The 20,711-nt window shown below is 38.5% G+C and overlaps 1 protein-coding gene across 1 annotated transcript in view; it reads left to right on the top strand.

Annotated features, from left to right (window-relative positions):
• LOC122805965 (acidic mammalian chitinase-like) overlaps positions 1-20,711 on the top strand; it is a 58,130-nt gene that overhangs the window by 17,979 nt on the left and 19,440 nt on the right. Inside the window, exons 3-6 of the mRNA XM_044076206.1 lie at positions 7,139-7,195; positions 7,291-7,456; positions 10,767-10,891; positions 17,591-17,714. Coding sequence (XP_043932141.1) covers positions 7,139-7,195; positions 7,291-7,456; positions 10,767-10,891; positions 17,591-17,714 — 472 coding nt within the window. The remainder of the gene's footprint in view (positions 1-7,138; positions 7,196-7,290; positions 7,457-10,766; positions 10,892-17,590; positions 17,715-20,711) is intronic.

The following is a 20,711-nucleotide window of genomic DNA, read 5'->3' as shown; positions in this document are numbered from 1 at the left end:
CCACCTGGGGAAAAACTCTTTGGCATCTACTTGGGGTATACAAATACCTATGTAAACACTTCCAGGCAAAGATCCTAAATCTTCTAGACTTTGTTGCATATTTGGGAGGTATACCTATATCCCCCCATTGTCTGTTTGTGAATTGCTTATCCAGTCTCTTTTCTCAATCCTTTTTAAGCTCCTCTGATTAATTTTTATAATTATCATGCAGTATTTTATATGTTCTACTAATTATTCCTTTTTTAATGACAACTTATGTTCTAGATTCTGTTAAAAACTCTGCCAGTGCTGGTCTTTCATTTAGCACCTCCTATTCTTTCTCTTTGCCTATACTCTAATATCAGTCCTTGATAGGGAAAGCAATCTCTAACCTGCAGTCCAAATAAATTCTTGGCCTCTTCCCATTCTATTACCTTTCCCTCTCTAGTTATTTGCTCCCAATACCTTGGTTCCTTTGCCAGTTTTCTCCAATAAATTCCACCCCCCTCTTGCCTATTATCTGTATCCTTAACCACAGTCATCTGTATTGGCAGAATCTCTTTTCTCCATTCTCATGCTGGTTTGGTTCTTAGAACACTCCCTGCCGTTTTATGAATGTAATATTCTGTATGATTTTTGTTGTTCTCCTTAAGAGTCTGCATCCAGAACCCCAATCTCTCCTTATTTCTTGAGCTTCTCTCCGTATCATCATCATCATTCCTTCCCACTTTGAATTATAGTTTTTTGCTTGTGCTATGTATAAGAGCCTTAACCGTGTTGCTGTAAAATCCCCCTCAAATTGGGTAATCCTAGTCCGCCTTGTTCTACTGGAAGAATCAGCATATCCCACTTGACCCTTGCTGTCTTCACTTCCCAGATAAAATCCTTTAACTTTTTTTAATTGCTATCCACAGCTTCTCCTCTTGTTGATAAAAGTATGTCTGACCTGTGTATAAGACTAAAAGAAATTAAAAAACATTTTACTTGCTTGTATCTTAGTATCCATAGTCATATAACAAAGCTTCAAGTTTCTCAATTTTTATATTATCTTCTGTTTAGTCTCTTCCCACATATCCTTAGCTGCCACAACAGAGTCATTTCTAATCCATACTCCTAAATACTTCATTTTGTCATGTCCCCATAAATATGGTACATCCAGGCTAAAGTTTTCATAATATTCCACTGCTAGATTCTGTCCACCGGGGCAGCATTATGGATTAATGTTTTAAGAGCTCTAGGTTACACTACCAGGGCCTAGCATTCAGTTCTGACCTCTGATCACCACATGGAACTACCACGCTCTCCTCGTTTCTGATTAGACTTTTTTCAGGAACTCTGGCTTCTGACAATATTTGCAAAACATGTTGGTTGATTGGATGCCTGAAACGGAACCTATATACTACAGTTATTCTTCTGGACTGCATTGTGCTTAAAAAGAATATGAGCAGACACTCATCCATCCATCCATTCTTCCAAAACCCCTTTTTTTCCATTTTCCACACAGGGTCGGGGTGTCACTTCAACTGTGAAAATCATCTAGAGCCAAGATTCAAACCACCTTGCTCACTTTTTTTTTTTTCAAAAAATGAATAAATTAAAAATTCAGCCTAAATATTAGTTTAGTTTGCAACAAACATGGTAGCAATATGGCACACATTATTCAAACAAGTATGTTGCATTTTTTGAGAATACTGCATGGGTTAAACCATCACATAGCAAAGTGGGCATTAATATATACCTTAGCCATAGACAGCATGGCCTCTATGCTGAAACAGCATTTGAATTTGTAAAAGAAGGTCTGTCTTTTTTTTTTGTTGTTGTTGTTGTATGTACGGGATGTTTTACATCTTCCTTAGTTTATGGCTTGCATGCCTATTCTAAGCAAAGATACAAGTGTCATTATGTTGCTAATGATCTTTGGGGACAGCTATGGAAGCTTCATTTGTCTTACATTTACTTTCCAGAGTTAAAATTATTATCCCTTCTCCACACAGGCAGGAATTGTTCTTTTTTTTTTTTTGGTAAACTACATTTACAATAGGGCTAGGGCATATCTCCTCAACATAGTAAGCACACACATATAAACATTTGGAGAAATATTCAGAGCTGTGTCCACAATGAGGAGGACGTTACTGTCCATACTTCTGAATTCATACTCTGGGGTTTGATCAGCTAGCATGTCAGACAGCCACTAAATAATATTGTTTGGGTACAATACCCTGAATAACAACAGATTTAATGCCTTAATTCTCCAACTATCAAGAGAAAAGAACCATCTCAAGGGGGAATCAAACAAGTATGAAGCTGAAGACACATTATTAGCAACCTTTTTATTACATTTAGCAGCTGGCATTTCAATCTACTCTATATCAGGAGACTGCAATAGCAGACATACACGCACGCGCACACACACACACACACACACACACACACACACACACACACACACACACACACACATGCACACACACACACACACACACACACACACACGCACACACGCACACACGTACACACGCACACACGCACACACACACACACACACACACACACACATGCACACACTCACACACTCACACACACGCACACACACTCACACACATGCACACACACACGCACACACACACACACACACACACACACACACACACACACACACACACACACACACACACACACACACACACACACACACACACACACACACACACACACACTAAACCATTTATTTATGGAGTAAATCTCCTGGAGTGTACAGCAGGATTTTCAATGAAATTGCTCCAGAAAGGTTCATACTTGTGTAAGCAGAAAGAAAATAGTAGTAGAACCTCAGTTTCAAAACCCTGTAAGCTGATGATTCAGAAATCTCAATACCTTTAAGATAACCTACACACCTAGTGTTGTCCTAGAGCATGACTGTTCTTGGTATAGCTGTTGAAGCAATATGAATTTCTGGGATTCAGTGCCAAACAATCCTAGTTAAACCACTGTTTCACTGTAAATGAATTTAGGAATGTGTTCTGTAATGGTTACATGCTGTAACTTTTTTCTAGGAATGACTGCTTTATTTACTCGTCTCTACTTTCTGTTAACAGTGTGAGTTGTTATATGGATTTAATACATGAATTGTCCAACTTGGCAGTAAAGTGAATTCCTTTAGGAGGAAATATAGAAGCAACCTTTAATCCAAAACTAAGCTTTAGTGCTGCAATAGCTCTTTTATGAAACAAAGTAAATCTTCACATGCCCCCTCACTACTGCAGTATTTGCAAGCCATCTTCTATTTACACCACTGTTTATGTTAAAGAATAACATCAGTAAACTGTGAGGGAGTTCAAAAATACATGGCACTGACAGAGCAGTTCTGCTTTAGGGTAAAAGGACAGTATAATGAGCTAGAATCTACAGTTTACCGAAGAGATGGGTGAAATGTGCAGAGTAGGCAACTAAAGCAGTGTTTCCTTACTATCAAATGAATGTTCATGAGTAGGCAACGTTACTGTGACAACAGTGGCCTTGGAAGTACATATTCTGAGAACAGTAACTATATCTGCACTGTACACTAATATTACTACAATGAGTGGATAATAAATTACTTTCCATTTGGACCCCACTGCTGCAGCATAAAACAGTGATGTGAAATAACACATAACCCAAATCTCTAATGCAGAAACACTTGCTTTAAAAATACAGCTAAACAAAGAAAAAAGTATAAATCTATTTACAGTGTATATCCCTCCAGGGAACAATGTTGATACACTGGAAAATTTACTTAACTGGATATCCAACAACTATCACCAAGAAACTATTATCACGGGTGACGTCAATATTGACTGGAACCTATGCTCTTCAGAGACCAACCCCATCCACATTAACCTACATGGATTTACCCAGATTATAAATACTACAACTAGAACTGGAAATGTAAACCAAAAAGAAAGTATTCTAGACTGGATTCTAATAAATAGCCAGCCACAAACATACGAGTCTGGGACTGTACCAAATGACCTAAGCGACCACCTCATCACATACATAACAAAAAATAAAATAGGCCTATCTACCATTCCCATGTACAGGTCAATTAGAAACAAGAAGCAATTTAACCTAACAAAATTCCAAGAAGAACTCAGATCTTGTAATTGGGCCCCACTAAAGTATCTCCCCCTTGAAGAAGCAGTATCTAGATTTAATACCACCTTCCTAGACATACTTGATAATCATGCTCCAAAAAGGATAATTAAGACCAAAGTAAATATTGCACCCTGGCTTACAAAGGAAACCAAATCTAAAATTAAAAATAGAAACAAAGCCTGGGATACCTGGCGTACAACTAAACTATCCCGAGACCGCATCATATTTCAACAAAAAAGAAATGACACAAAAAAATCAATACTAGCTGACAAAAAAAATTACTACTGCCAACTACAAAATAAACACCAAAACAACCCACAAAAATTTTGGGCAGGTCTTAACAACCTCTTATGCCCAGGCAAGTCCTTAACTCCCACCCCAGAAATGGTATCAGATAAAACTCCATTAGAAGTAGCTAACACCTTTAACTCATTCTTCACGAGTACTATACAAACTTTAGCTAACCAACTATCTGCTAAATTCAGTCCTGTGACAGAGGATATTCCAGAAACTAGACCCACTTTCACTCTACAACCTGTCCCAACATCTAGCATAAGATCCTTATTACAAAAACTGAAACCTACGACCCCCTCTGCTGACCTTCTCCCAGCTGAATACTTACAGAAAGCCGCAAATGTAATAGCCTACCCCATATCAATTCTTATAAATCGTACCATCCTGGAATCTTCCATCCCAACAATTTGGAAAACATCCCATGTTATACCTCTTCATAAAGGTGGCTCTTCCACTGAACTGTCCAACTATAGACCAATAGCCATAATGTCCCCTCTTGCCAAAATCATGGAAAAAGGTATACATAAACAACTACTTTACTATCTAACCCAGAACAAACTACTGACCAACTCACAACACGGATTTAGACCCAACCACAGCACAACTACTGCACTACTCTCTTTTACTGATACTATAAATTGCAACCGTAATAACAAAATTATATCATCTGCTCTCTTTCTGGATCTTTCAAAGGCCTTTGACATGGTTAACCACCAACTACTTCATAATACCCTAAAAACTTTACAGCTTGACAATCTAACTTTAGACTGGTTTCAAGCTTACCTCTCTGATAGGAAACAAGCAATACTCTGGCAAAATCAACTTTCCAATCTCCTACCAAATACCATAGGTGTGCCACAAGGATCCATACTGGGTCCACTTCTCTTCTCAGTCTTTATTAACGACCTATACAAAGCCATCCCTAACGCAACCTGTATACAATATGCTGACGATTCGACCTTAGTCTGTTCGGACACCTCTTTAGACAACCTATTAGCTAAAACTCAATCCTGCTTTACAGCTGTTGAAAACTGGCTTACAAGAAGACAGCTACTTCTTAATCCCAAAAAAACCAAACTGCTACTATTTCACCCTACCCAGAAACTTCCCTTCATAGACTTTAATATACACTCAAATAATGGTACAATTATAACACCTGACCCCCATACTAAACTACTAGGAGTTACCATAGACAATAAACTTAAATATGACATCCATATTAATCTTACTATCAAAACTGTCAACAGGAAACTAGGATCATTATATAGAATCAAAGCCTTTCTAACACCTATGGCAAAAACAACTATTGCTCGTACCCACTTATTATCCACACTTCTATATGCATCCCCAATGTTCACTAAGCTGAATAAAACTGAACTAAATAAACTCTCATGTTCATATAATCACATTGCCAGATTTGCAAATGGTTCACCATATAGAACACACCACTGTAATAACCTAAAAGACCTTGGATGGATAGGTTCATAGGTTCATAGGTTCATAGGTTCATACTAGGCTATCTGCCCGAGGGCATTACAAGCAGCCTAGCCCCATGTTTGTGGCTTCGTCACCACCCCTTTTAGTACTGGGGAACTTTATTTATTTTTTGCTCTGTTGTTGAGCAGTGAGAGTGACTATGGGGTATCCAATATCTATCTCCCATCCCATGGTGGTCAAGATTCTTTTCTCTCTGCCTCCAGCAGGTGCTCTCTTATTCATATACCGAGATTCACAGCACAGCAGTCTTTGGGGTGATGAATCTATCCACTCAGCAATTCCAGCATGTCCTATTAATAGTCGTTCACTAAGTCTTCGCCCTTGTGACTCTGGATCTAGATTTTTTTTTTGAGAGGAGAAGCATATTCATCAAATCTGGGTTTGACATGGCCTTGTATGTTAGGCAAAGTGCAAAGGTCACCAACTCCCTAACCTCCTTCAGCTGTCTCAACTTACTGAGGCATATAAAATACTTACCCATCTTGAGAAAACCCCTGCTCTAAAGAGCCTAGTCATTCCTTATACTAACCTAAATAGCCTACGCTCCTCAAACAGAATACTTATCCAAAATGTTAAATCCCACAATGCAAGTGGAGATGCTCTATTTGCTAACACTACTGCTAATATATGGAACTCCCTTCCCACCAGTATTACCACAAACACTTCTCTATCATACTTTAAAAAAAGTCTATTCCAATATTTTAAGTCTCACTGGTTATGCCAATGCTCACACCCTGACTAACTGCCTTTAGTTAACTCACTTCTCTCACCTCTCTTCTCTAAATAGAATTCCATGGAATCTACCATGTCAGCTTCTTTTTCTTTTCCTCTTGTTTCCCCCTGTATTTCTCTTCCCTCTGAACCACCTTAGTCTGGTATTATCTTTTATGCATGACTAAGTGTTTTTTTCTTCAAATCATATACCTTTTCTGCGTCTGATTACCCTCTTTTTATCAACTATTTAAGTATGTAACTAATAACGCCTGTATCTCTGGCTTCTCTTTTTTATTATTTCTATTACTGTTGTTTACTTTATTTTAACATCAGCTTTTTTCTATGTAATAATGTACCAACTGTTAAATGTGGAGCTTTTCTCCCCGGGCCTCCGCTGAAAATGGACATGTATCCAGTCGGATTTTCCCGGTCAACAAATGTAAAATAAAAAAAAATAAAATAAAATAAAAATAAATAAATAAATAAACACTATACCACCTTATTTGCTTTTGTTTTTGAACAGAAATGGGAAGCTTACAACTTTACTGGCTATTGGAGGATGGAACTTTGGGACGGACAGGTGAGAGTACTGAATACCTTAATACTTGCACTGGTCCACTACAGAAGTAGCTATATACTGTACCTAAAACACATGACTTGCTCTTTTTTTTCCAGATTCACAAGGATGGTTTCTACTGCTCAGAACCGTCAAACATTCATAAATTCTGTAATCAAATTCCTTCGAAATTATGGATTTGATGGCTTGGATCTAGATTGGGAATATCCTGGCTCCAGAGGAAGCCCTCCAGAGGACAAGCAGCGTTTCACCATCTTGGTCCAGGTATGAGTGGCATTAATGTCTTTGAATATGACCATCGGTGGCCATGTCCTCATCTCATAGTCACACTAAATTATAAATGATGATTACATATGGCCCTCCAAATGTTTCCCATTACAACTATCTGTTTTCTGACTTACAAATGAAATCCTTTCCCCATGTGGCAGCATAACACAACTAACATAAAGCAGAGATGATCCTGAACCATGCCACAGTTAGCAGAACAATGTCGCACTGCCCACATCAGGACAACAGTCTCTCCAGGTTATTTATATTCTAATATCAACAGTGCACAGTGGGAATGTGACATACCAATGAGTTGTGGTCATTTAGTGAAATGATAAACTGAGATTTCTTCCACATGAGGATATGTTAGTTTACCATAATCAGAACTGATAGCCATTTGTCACAAAAAATAAAAGTGCATAAAACTTGCCAAAAACTGTTGCTTGGTGTGCTCTTTCCTTTGCAAACCTTTTCCCCAGACACCAACCCATTAACTACTATCACATATCCATTTACTGGTACCTTCAATACTACAGTCTCTGTATTTTTTCCCATTTTTCTCTCTTCTTATGCATTCCTGCAGTACATTTATCATACTTCTAGCTCTCTTGGATTTTCTCAGTAATATCTCTCTATTTAAATTCAGTGTTATGCAGTTCATTGCCACACATTTCCATAAATATCACATTATGGAGAAGTAACCTAGTCTGCAAGTCTCAAAATACCATACTTACCGTCATCTACCATAGACCCAAATGATATTCAGTTTTACTCCATTTATTCTACCACATATCCTTACTTGCCACCCTAAATCAGTTTACAAGTCTCATATCTATTTATTTTGTATGTTCACTGTTCATCTGCTTTCTGGCAGTAAAGCATTCAAACACAGTCTCTCTGTTGATGCTCTATATACCAAGTAGCTCATTACTTGCAATTGATATGTCTGCTGCTACTAAGAATTGGCCTTTTTTCTTTCCTGTTATCACCATCCCTGTCTGTATTTCTTTATTTGTATTACATGACAGCTCTTGTCTACAGAGATATCAGAAAAGGTGCTCATAATATGATTATATAATCCCTTAATATTCATGTGCCATTGTCTTTGACACTTTCACCATTACAATACCATCATAGAACTGCCACTGTTTTACTATTACTCCAATGCCATTGTGCCACTGCTTCTTTTAGTATCAACTTGTGTCTCCCACCATGCCAGTAGCACAAGAACTTCTTGACTGTGTTATCACTGCTAAATTACTGCTGACACTCTGCTGCTAGCCTTTGACTGTCAGCACCGCTACTTTTGTGGTACCACCTGCTGTTCATCCAGAGCTTGCAGTTTCACCATTCCAACTGCCACATGTCACTTTTGGTATGCCAGTGTTATCATAATTTTGCAGTTGTATCACAGCCATGACTCCATTACCACATGCTTCTTCCACAGTGCCATTGCACAGGCTACAGTTGTGAAACTGCCATAATGCCACTGCCATAACATCACAGAAAACATGTTACTTCCACAATACCAGTATCACATTGCCTATACCACCATGCCACTGCTATCACATCTGTAACTGTATCACTGCCTCACAGTGCCACCTTGCCTTTGTCACTATGCCAACACAACACACCAATACTGCATCTGTATCTGTGTCAGTGTTACACTACCAGTGTCACCCTGCCTTTATCAACATGCCACTGCTGCACAGTCACTGCAGTCACATTTGTAGCTGTACCATTGTTATGACACCAATATGTCACTCTTCCTCTACCATTGTATTTCTGCCACACAATAGTCAACACCATTACACCGCTACAAGATCATTCTATGGGCTACATCTGTTCCACTGCCTCACTTTCACCATGTGTTGTTTACACAATCTCCATTCCTGTACCACCATACAGCTATCACTGAACATTCAACAGCATGACAGGGCTGAAGCAACCACATCATGGACTCCCTTTTTTGCCACCATTCCAGTGTTATAATGACTGTGCCCACGGCAAGCCACTGCTGCAATGTAACTCCCTATGGACATGTTTCTTTTTACTACAATTCCAGTAGAAAGGGATAGCTCCTTGTATCAACATTTAAGAAAATGTGCTATACTAATGGCACCCAGTTTGATTTATTGTTATTATAAACTGAAGATTTTATTCACACTCAAAACATATCAAATTAATTGTGATATTTTAGACTGGAAAGCTGTGGAGAATATGCATATAAAGCTCTACAAAGTTAAAAATTTACTCATTGATAATTCAGGCATAAGCGATTCTCCTATCATCATAAAATTATAAGCAGCAAAAATATATCAAGAAGAAGAGAGTGACAGAAAGAGACAAAATAAACAGTATGTTAATAAATAGCAAAAGGAAGAACACCACATCAGTGAAGAAGCTCTGAAGTAAAGAACTACTGACTTAAATAATGGCTTTAACTATGTAAGACTGAAATAAGATCACCAGAAGACTCCTACTTCAATTCCAACTAATCAAAACAGCTAAAATAGCATAAAACCCAGTGCTAGATCAAAAACATTTTCTTTTTGCACGGAGCGAAGTCCCCCCTGCTCCTTTCCCCCTCAAACTGATGTATATACCAACTCCTGGATCTCACAACATTGAAAAGAGGAAGAACTCCACAAAACAGTGCACGGCAGTCTTGTAGAAAGACTGCTTTCGATCTAACACAATCAAGTAAGTGATTTCCAAGCCACCATTAGAGGAATGAAAAGATAGACAAAATAATTACTTATTCTATTAGAACTGATCAGGAAATCTATGACTTTACTTTAAAAGCCTCCATTCCTTAAATTAACATGGGATCAGAGGTGTAGTCAGGATATTTTGGAATTGTGCTCTAGCTTCTGGGATGTAGCCCCTCCCAGCCCCCCACCCCACCCCACCAGTGAGGGTCCTCTCACACAAGATATACTCATGAAGGGACAGACTTAAGTCAAAATGTATTTTGCTAACCAGACATTTCAAAATATATAACAATAAACCTTGATACTTGTGCATTTCAAAAACAAATTAACTCTAAACTATCTCTCTGCATAAAATAAATGTTTAAAAAATCTATATCACTGCGTAATTTGTATGTGCCTGATTGAACCCATACAAGGGATCATAATATAGATCTACACTACTGTTTAGTGTGAATAAAATCTGATGCACTAATAGAAATATTTTAATCAATTGTATATCACACTTTCAAATTTTTGTGCAGTAACAAGGTTTTTGAAATAAAGTAGCACCCTGCCAATGCTAACAAGCTGCCCTGTAATGCAATCTCTCCTAGGAAATGCTGGCAGCCTTTGAGAAAGAAGGTGCAGAGACTGGACGTCCTAGATTACTTGTTACTGCTGCAGTATCAGCTGGGAAAGGCACCATCGATGCTGGCTATGAAATCGCCAAAATAGCTCAGTAAGTCAACTTCACTTCTGGAGATGGGTATTAAATAAGCATGCACTAATCACAATTCCTGTTTTGGATTGTATAGCCTTGTGTTACAATGGAGATTGTTCTGTTTAACTATATTTACTGCTAGCATCAGGAATAAAATTAATACATCAAGGAGTATTAACACATACAGCAGTTCTTGGAATGAAAAGTAGTCAATAAGCAAAAAAAAAAGAAAGTTTCAGCTATAAAGTATGGCAGTGACTGTCTCACAGCAGGACAAGAGCTTGTAGTTATGTAAACCACGTACCTGAAATAGTCATGACAGCACGATGGTGAAAATGCTACACTATTTGTTGTATAGGATACCTAAAGAAAACAGCAAGGTAGAGCACCTTCATTTCTGGGGAAAGGCATCTCATCTTTAGGGAAGTTTTTGTTAGTGATTTTACTGTTTGACTCACTTGACAGCAATAAACTATTCATTAACTTGGCTATGCATTTAATACATTGATAAGTTTTTAATGACTGTATTAATATTTTTCAAGTTTTGTCATGCTACATGAACATGGATGATCACTTATATTAGTTTCAGTTGCCAGCCCCCAAATTCTCTGTTGCAGGGACAATATATGAACTACCCTGGAGACTGGGTAGATGTGCAGATCTCAGTACATAAAAGGGTGATGGTATGCCCACTGTATGAGCTATTAGCAAGATACAAGATACTGCAAGGTACTTAGTATTCAACCATGGGGGACACAACCAAAAAAGATATTGGCAGGATGGAAACAGCCTAAGGAAGGTCCATTAAAACTGTACAGATGGGCTAATGAAGGCACTCTAGAAAGAAACAGGCTGCAAGATTACTCCTGTTCTAGCATTAGTCAGATTTGTGGAAGTAGAGGTGTGTTGTAACTGTCAAATTAGTGAGAAGAATTAGCAGATTTGGACAAACACTATGAAGCTGTTCAGAAAACTAATTTTAAAGATGAGGTGTGGCTTCACAAATAGATTAATGGATGTGATGAAGTGAATGTCAACAACAAGCAATATCTCAGAAGTCACCAAGCATTCTTGATATACAGATAAAACCAAATGGTTCATATCTGCAGAGATCCAAAACACAGAGATGATTTGCAGTAACTCAGTAAGCTCAGCTGTCATCTGCTGGTAAATTCACTGTTTATGAAGCATATTGACAAAGATGACAGGGTGGGAGATTGCATGGCATGACCATTTCTCTTCAGTCTGATATTTGTTACCTATTTTACAGGAAGAAGCTCTGCAAGCATTCCAAAACCACACAGTCTACTCTGTCTCGCCTTTCCAGTTAAGATCTAGTTGCTTCAGGTTACACAAGGCAAAGCAACAGAATATATCACTCATAATGCACCTAAAATACAATGTGAAATTAAAATTATAGATGTAAGCTATGCGTCTCAGCGAAAGCAGGAAAAGGCTGCCAAGCATAGAGACAGTTTCTTCTTTTTAGTTTTATTTGGGAATTTCCTTTTTTACTTCTTTTTTATTTGTATATGGGATAACTGTGTGTTTGGTGGACTGGCTCAGCTGATGCTGAACAAAGACTAGTGGTAAGAGCCAGGAGTTTGTAGCCCACTGGGCTTTGAGGTATGATGCAGGTAAAGCTGACCTGGTCTGACATATTGGAGGACTGTGGCTAAGATGGATTCCAAATAACCAAATATTGTGAAGAGAAGTGATTAGGAGAGACTTGCTGGTTTGCTTATTTTGTTTTACCAGCCAACCTTGCTTTCTAAGGATATTGTGTCTCTTATATTATCGGTTAATCACAAGATGGCTGGGTCATTGGGTGAAAGAAGCAGCATTCCCCAGATAACTAGATGGGAGAGTGTAAGTGTTGTTCTGTTGGTTTAAAAATAATAAAAATGGATAGAATTGTTGGATGGATATTTTAAGATTGTTTTAGGACTGTAGATGCTGGTATCACTAATATTAGTGAAAACTTATTTTGTTAAATATGTTTTATCAATTTTTTGACCCAGGAAAGATGTACTAGTATGACATCTTTCATACAAAATGTATTTGTTCTCATGTACATTGTTTTATTATATTATTGTTGTAGGCATGTGTATGAAAAAAAGACATTTGTTCTGAGAACTTGCTGATACTGGCTCATGGCATTTATATTTTGTATTTGTCATATTAGCTTTTCAATAATTGTTGCTTAGTTGGTGTAGCAATGTATATATTACCCATTTTCCTTATCTTTTTGACAGTGTTTATTGATTAGCAAGAACAGCATTTTAACAAATTTACTACTTAACTGTACAGCTATTATTTCTGGATTTAAATTGTATTATATTGAGTTTGTTGTTTTGCAAAGTAGTTGGGAAATTTGGCTTTATAATAAACATGAACTTTGATGTGTTGAAGCTTTAAATATATCCATGCACAAATTATTCTGTTTTAGTAGATATTGTGGCATACACCTCATTGAAAGCTAATTATCAGAGTGTAAAGACAGAGAGCTGTCATACATAAGTAATACATAGCTAGTCAGGATATATAGGCGACATAATAGACTATGGTTAAGCAGACATGGTTAAACAGACTACAGTGGCACCAAAATGCAATGACAGTGTCAGAAAAAGTTGAAAGTACAAAGCTACAAATTTGTAATTGATCATGTGTATATAACAGTGACTCCAAATGCAGCAACACCACTAAGAAGGAATTCTGTAAATGTGCATATGCAGTAACAACACCAAGCAGGAATTCTGTAAATGTACATGTGCAGTAACAACACTAAATAGGAATGTACATGTGCAGTAACAACACTAAGCAGGAATTCTGCAAATGTACATGTGCAGTAACAACACTAAGTAGGAATTCTACAGGTTGTGCTTTACTCTGTACATCACAAGGTTTCCTCTATGATGCAAGGAATCAGTATTAAATGTAGCTGGTGTTGGGGACCTCAGAAATTACGTTAATACATTAAATCAAAACGCAGCATTGAATAGCTTACGTAGTACAATTATAGCCACAGTGCTACCATATTATAGTATTTGACAGCTTAAAAAATATATGTCTAATGTTGGTAAACTGCAGTTATACAAGTATACATTCCTTACCATCAAGACAATCATACAGCTTTTTATAAGTGATTTTGTCGGGGAAGTGACATCTCCTTACTTACTGCTTAAATAAATATATTTATTCCAAGGAAAAAAAACTTGGAGTAAAGGTAATGTTTGCTTTTTTTCAGGAAAGCCAATTATTCCCACTGTGTCTGCAGTAGCGCAACCTCAAAGTTAGTATATTTAATCTGCTGGGATGTTGGAATGCAACTTCCCTTTAGAAACAGATATAAATACTCTTTTTTCATACTTATTTAGCATCTGGTGTGCAATATAAACATTTTAGCATTCTATACAATCACGTGAAATATGAATTATTAGCAATGAAGTTCTGGGGAAAAGTAGCATAGATGCTAAAAATAAGTTTGAAGGATCTGAGTTAATGTAACATTGTGCATGGATCTTTTGAACTAGTTAAGAAGATATATGGATAAGATGCATAGAACAGTTTTGCACCATGAGAAAATATGGAAAGGAATATGTGCACTAGTGTTACATAGTAAAATGGAGAGACAGTAGGATACTGAAATGGTTTTTAAGCAAACAAAAGAAATATGAAAAGTCAAAAACTGAAGGCAGAATGTTATGAAGAAAAGAATTATGCTTTCTCTTAAAATACCCCTAAGCTTTTCAGTATACACCATAGGGTCTATTACATTCATCAGAGTTACTGCCAACTCACACAGATGAGACTTCAGTTTTAAATTTTATATGAAAAATGGCAATTCCCGACTGCAATACTCACCTATGCATCTAAGAACCAAAAGCTTCCTTATCTTCCAATATAAAAAAGTGTGCTACCTGTTAAACCACTTACACACATCAGTTTAACAAAATGGTCTATAAAATGACTACCCCAAAAATTTCATACAAAAAATTTCCTCCTGGATAAGCCTCCCCCCCCTGCAACACTCATTTACAAAGGTCAAAGGAACTACTTTACATGAAAATATACAAAGCAATTATTTATCATACATAACCTACCAAGGTTAAAATTTAAAGAGCAAAACACCAAAAATACATATGCTCATACTCAGGCATATACATGGTACAGATATTACCACACATCTAAACATTATAGGTTCATAGGTTCATAGGTTTATACTAGGCTATCTGCCCTAAGGCATTTATAAGCCTAGCCCAAAGTTTTGTGGCTTACGCCACCCCTTATATGAAAAAATACTGTGCCCATTAGTTTGTTGTGCCTCTGTCCAGCAGTGACACAGAGATGATTCCCGGGGTAAACCTACGATCTCCCATCCACAGGTCAAGATTTCTCTTGAACAGAGCCAGCGAGGTGCTCTGCCTCACATGGACCGGGATTTTATTCCACAGCATAGGGAGTCTCTGAGTGATAAATCTATCCCTCCAGCACATCCTATTTATATCCGTGCTAAGGTTTAAGTCGCTTGCTCTAGTGGTTTTGGTAAATTTGGATTTTTTGAGGTGGAGCATGTCCATTAATTCCGGGTTGAACATGGCCTTGTATGTCAGGAACATGTCACCTCTGAGCAGACGGTATGCAACTGAATAGAGCTGGAGTTTCTTCAATCTGGCAGCATATGACAGATTTTGGAGTCCCTTTATCCTTTTGGTGAGGAACTTTTGGGGTCTCTCCAATTGCTGCAGATGTCGGGTGAGATACATCCCAAATGGGGCATTGTACTCGATCATTGGTCTGATAAGTGAAGAGTACAGGGGAACAATGACCTCACTAGATCTGGATGTGAATCCCTTCATGATCAGGTGGGCAATGTAGAAGGTCTTTCTAACCACTTTAGCAACGTGAGTGTCAAAAGAAAGGCCACTGTCAACCTGGGTCCCCAGGTCCCTGATAACCTCTTCTGTGCTTAGTGGATTGCCACCTATATGGTAGCTTGGGGTTACCTTGTTTTTCCCGAAGGGTATGACTATACATTTTTTGGCGTTTAACTTCAGGCCATGGCTCTAGCACCAGCTATCTGTTTCCGTGAGTCCCTTCTGAAGGATATCTGTGTCCGATGCACTTATAAAGTACTTGCGTTTTGGGAATTTGCCTCACAACACCCATGGGCACCCAGTAATATCAATACTATACATGACCCTTCATGCCTCGTTGTATACTGATACTTCTATATTGCTCATTAACATCTTATAATGCTACTCTTTGCATGTGCTGTTGGGTATTTGTTCGTTCACATTATTATTTCCCCGCTTATTCTAGTTCAGGATTTAAGTGGTCATATAGCTTATCTTATTAGAATTCAAAAAACATCTGATACACTGTTTAAACTGCATCAAGGCATTTCTTCTCACCAAAGCATAACTGCATATGTGTCATTCTTTTACATCAACAATACAGTGGAAATCTGCATCCCTCATAAAGTTAGTTTCATCAATAACAATCAGAAATAACTGACCTCTCAGATCTATTTTTTCCTGTGAATGTCCTGAGCTCTACACCATTATATTTTCCCTCAGAATTGTTCAGCCTTACTTAATTTAGATTGTTTAAGATGACATAACAATAAAGTCAGCAAAAAGATGACTCAACAGCCTTGCATATGTTGCCTGAGATTTGGCAAGCAGCAGTCCAGATGTTTATTATAGGGCTTGGGGAAACAAAGCCCCTGTCCTATATAAAGGCTGTTGTGAACCCTTCTGCAAAAACATGCACTTGTGTACGTGTTATTTATTGCACATATAGTAGCTACTTTTGTCCCCACATAAAATAAAACGTGTGCAAAGTATGCTTACTAGTAATATCAGTTGATTTATTCATCAACAAAACTGGAAAAGTGTAGAAGTCAATTATCATGGGGAAATTTTAGGGTCAGCATTGTTGTATTGCTTCTTCAAGTGAATACAGCACCATGCATCATATCTGTTCACACCATGAAGGCATGGTCAAAGCAGTCTTACTGAATGAGTTTCTTTTTTCCTTAGTACTTTATATATTGTACATATATTTATGAAAAAAATATTACAGTTTCTGGTTGCATCAATGCAAGTTCAGTTTCAGTGTGACTCACCATCTTCCTTTAAACAAAAGTAGATTACTGCATGGTTGTTCACAAATTTACTTCAGGAGAGATTAGTATGTTCTGGCGAAATGAGGTACTCTCTGAGGGAGGGTATTGGCAAGGCAGGAATGGTCATACGACTCAATGGCCGTGGAATATCTGTGAAAGTATACATTAGAACACTGTTCCAACTGGCCTGGTGACCGTGCACAATTTTTATGGCTTACTCCAGCTTTCCTGCCATCATTTGAAAACTGAACTGATTGCTCATATATTGATCTCAGTGGAGGGTCGCTGGAAGTTACATTAAAAACTGAAGCATAATGTGACAGATAACATCTCACTTTAACCTCTGAAGCTGTTTCCTCATATCTATGAAAATGAATGTTTTTGTCTAGTTTGACACAAATGGCAGAAATTAAAAGGAAAAGTTATACTTCCAAAGGGAGAAGGCGTCACCTTGGAACACAATAACAATATATTTATGGTATTTCAGTACCAACTGATAGTATTCTCAGAAATGCCAACTTGTAGAGAAATTGCACTAGGTATGTGCTCAGTAAACTGACTGTCAAAATGTTTCTTTTGCTCCTTAGGTCCTTGGACTTCATTAATGTGATGAGCTACGACTTCCACGGTGCCTGGGATACCTTCACAGGCCACAACAGCCCTCTCTATAGAGGCTCTGCTGATCAGGGGGATTTCATCTACTTTAATACAGTAAGCCACAGTTTTTTACAACCATCCACTTACATTTCCTTTATACCTCCTCCATCTCTATTTTAGCATGCCTTCTGTTTTATTGTTCAAGTTTCTATTACTTTGTTGGTTTTCTTTATTTTATTTTAAAAAACAGTTGGGTATACTGATCACATACTACCATTTACAAAGTTAAAATAGGCCATGCAACAGAAAAAATTCAAGCAAAACTGGCACAAGTAGCAATGTTAAAGCACAGAAAATGAAGTACACAGGCTCAAATATGGCATAGCCAGAGAATTGTTAACATGATGTAACCTTATCTCACAATTTGTCAGAAAAATGTACTACACCATCACAAATTTGTTTAATGTGAAGTGGAAAGCCTGATTTGGCAATCAAAAGGGTACAATTTGCTTCCAGAACATAGATATGGCAGATGTCCATGAATTCATTCTAAGTGAATCATGCATGATTAATTTATGACACTAGAGTCTGCACTCTCAGCACCTAATATAAACAAGTCTGAGGTCATACAACCTTGCAGCATGTTAAAATTAGTTTACGTGATCACCCACTGTGTTTACTGACTGCAGTAATCTAGGTTTTGTTTAAAAGCAATTTGCCAACAGAACCAAATACTTCCATGAAAATTGTGATCTGACCACAGCAAACTTCAGGCTGCCCACATGATGTTTACTGAAAATTGCATCAAGTCAGAGACTAGTCTATCAGATTCATTCTGTCTCAAGTTGGACAGGGTAGATAATCCTGAGTAAGGGAAAGTTTAAGAAATAACATCTTAGCCTGCCGTATTCAAACAACGATGATGTGTCTTTGGGAATCTCAGGATAAAATGTCTCAATTATTTTTATCTATGCCAATGAGTGGGAAAATTCTATTTTAATCACAGTATGAGGAACTGGTTGGTCACAATGGCTACAGGCTTTGCTATAGGAAAAGTACCACAGAGCTTAACTGATTTTACTCCATCTGAACTATTATATGGCAAGCAGCCTTGAGGCTTGTTTAATAAAAAAAATAAATTTAATAAGATCATAGGATCATAGCAGGTTACTAGGCTATTGGCCCTGAAGCCCTTATAAGGCTAGCCAAGAGTTTAGCCCATGTTTAGACAAGTCAGCACCCAAAGCCCCTGTCCAGCAAGGACACAGATGGAATCCCAGGAGTGTGTTTTCTGTTTCCCATCCAGTTATTTAGGTTGTGCTTCAAAAGGGATAATGAGGCACTCTGCTTGATGTGGAGAGGGAGTCTATTCCACAGTTAGGGGAGTCTCTGGGACACAAATCTGTCCCACCAACAAGTTCTACTGATATCAAAGACCAGGTTGAGGTCGTGTGTACGGGTTACTTGAGTAGAGCTTGACTTGCAGATATGCAGCAGTCTCATCAAGGCGGGGTCTAAGATTGCTTTGTATGCCAGACAGAGGTCACCTCTGAGGAGTCTGTATGAAACTGAGTAGAAGGACAGGGCTTTTAGTCTATCTGTGTAGGGTAGATGTTTGAGGCCCTAGATTCTCCTGGTGAGGAAACTCTGTGGTCTGTCCAGCTGCTGGATGTGCTTTGCGAGGTACAGCCAAAGGAGGAGTTGTACTCAATAATTGGCCTTATAGGGAAAGAATACAAGGATGTTATGACCTCTTTATCCCTGGTGAGATACCCTTACTTATGAGGTGGGACATGCAGCAAGCTTTCCGTACAATGGAATCAACATGGTGGTCAAAAGTCAGATTGCTATCAACCTGGGTGCCCAAATCCCTCACTGCTAATTGTGTACTTAGGACACTGTTATTAATGTGATAACATGTGGGGATGTCACTCTCCCCAAAAGGGATGATGATGCATTTTTTGGCATTCAGCTTGAGGCCATGTTTCTGGTACCAGTCATTTGTTTCGGTGAGACCCTCTTGGAAGACGTCCACATCACTTGGGGAATTGATGACTGCACCCAGCTTGCAGTCATCTGCAAATCTGGTCAGCTGTAGCCCACTGGTTTTGGCCTGTACCTCAGAGAAGTATATCCAAATAACAGAGGCCCCACGACCAATCCCTGGGATACACCGGTCATTACGGGTCTACTGCTTTAGGTGGCTTCCCGTATTTTGATTTGGTGGGTTCTATCAGTGAGCCAGTTTGCTACCCATCTGGTAACATATGGATTGATGCATAGTTGAGAGAGTTTATCTATTATGCCTGAGTGGGGAATAGTGTCGAAGGCTTTGGCTAGGTCAAGGTAGGTGGTGTGCACTGTCTTCCCCTCGTTCATGGTTTTGGTGACTGTCTGAAAGAAGTTGACCAGATTTAACAGATGTGATCTCCCCTTGACAAAACCAAACTGTGTGGGGTCAAGTGTTTGGAGGTTGCCAATGTCCCTGTTAATGAGGTCCATAGTAATCCATTCCATGGCCTTGCAGATCAGGCTAGTTAGGCTGATGGGTCTATAATTTCCCAGATCGGTGGACACTCCACCTTTGTGTAAAGGGATGACAGTGGCTGTCCTCCACTCAGCTAGGACAAAGCTGGTACTCAGGCTTTGGTTTAATAGGGTGCCTAATGGTGCTGCAAGTTCATGCCTGAGTCCATGTAGGATGCAGCCTGGGATGCTATTGGGTCCTATGGAGGTTGTATTTTTTGCCTTTGAGAGGGCAGTGATGACCTGTTCCCTAGAGATAAGGGGTGTGGTCAGGTACTGGGGATGTCCTGATTTACTGATGGGGGAGAGAGGAGAGAAGTTTTCGCTGAATCTGTCAGACAGTAGATTGGCTATATCTACAGCATTTGTGTATGTGGTGTCCTTGACCACCAGTTATGAACAGATCTGGGTACTTCCTTTGAGACTGCGGACATATGTGAAGAAGGCCTTATGATTGCTTCTAGTAGATGTAGCCAATTTGGACTCAAAGTTCACATCCAGATCTAGTGAGGTCATTGTTTCCCTGTACTCTTCACTTATCAGACCAATGATCGAGTACAATGCCCCATTCGGGATGTATCTCAC

This window comes from Protopterus annectens, chromosome 7.part0 (genome assembly GCF_019279795.1).
Source record: "Protopterus annectens isolate FY-2018-M chromosome 7.part0, PAN1.0, whole genome shotgun sequence".
Taxonomy (NCBI): Eukaryota; Metazoa; Chordata; order Ceratodontiformes; family Protopteridae; genus Protopterus; species Protopterus annectens.
This window is presented reverse-complemented; position numbering and strand designations above follow the sequence as displayed.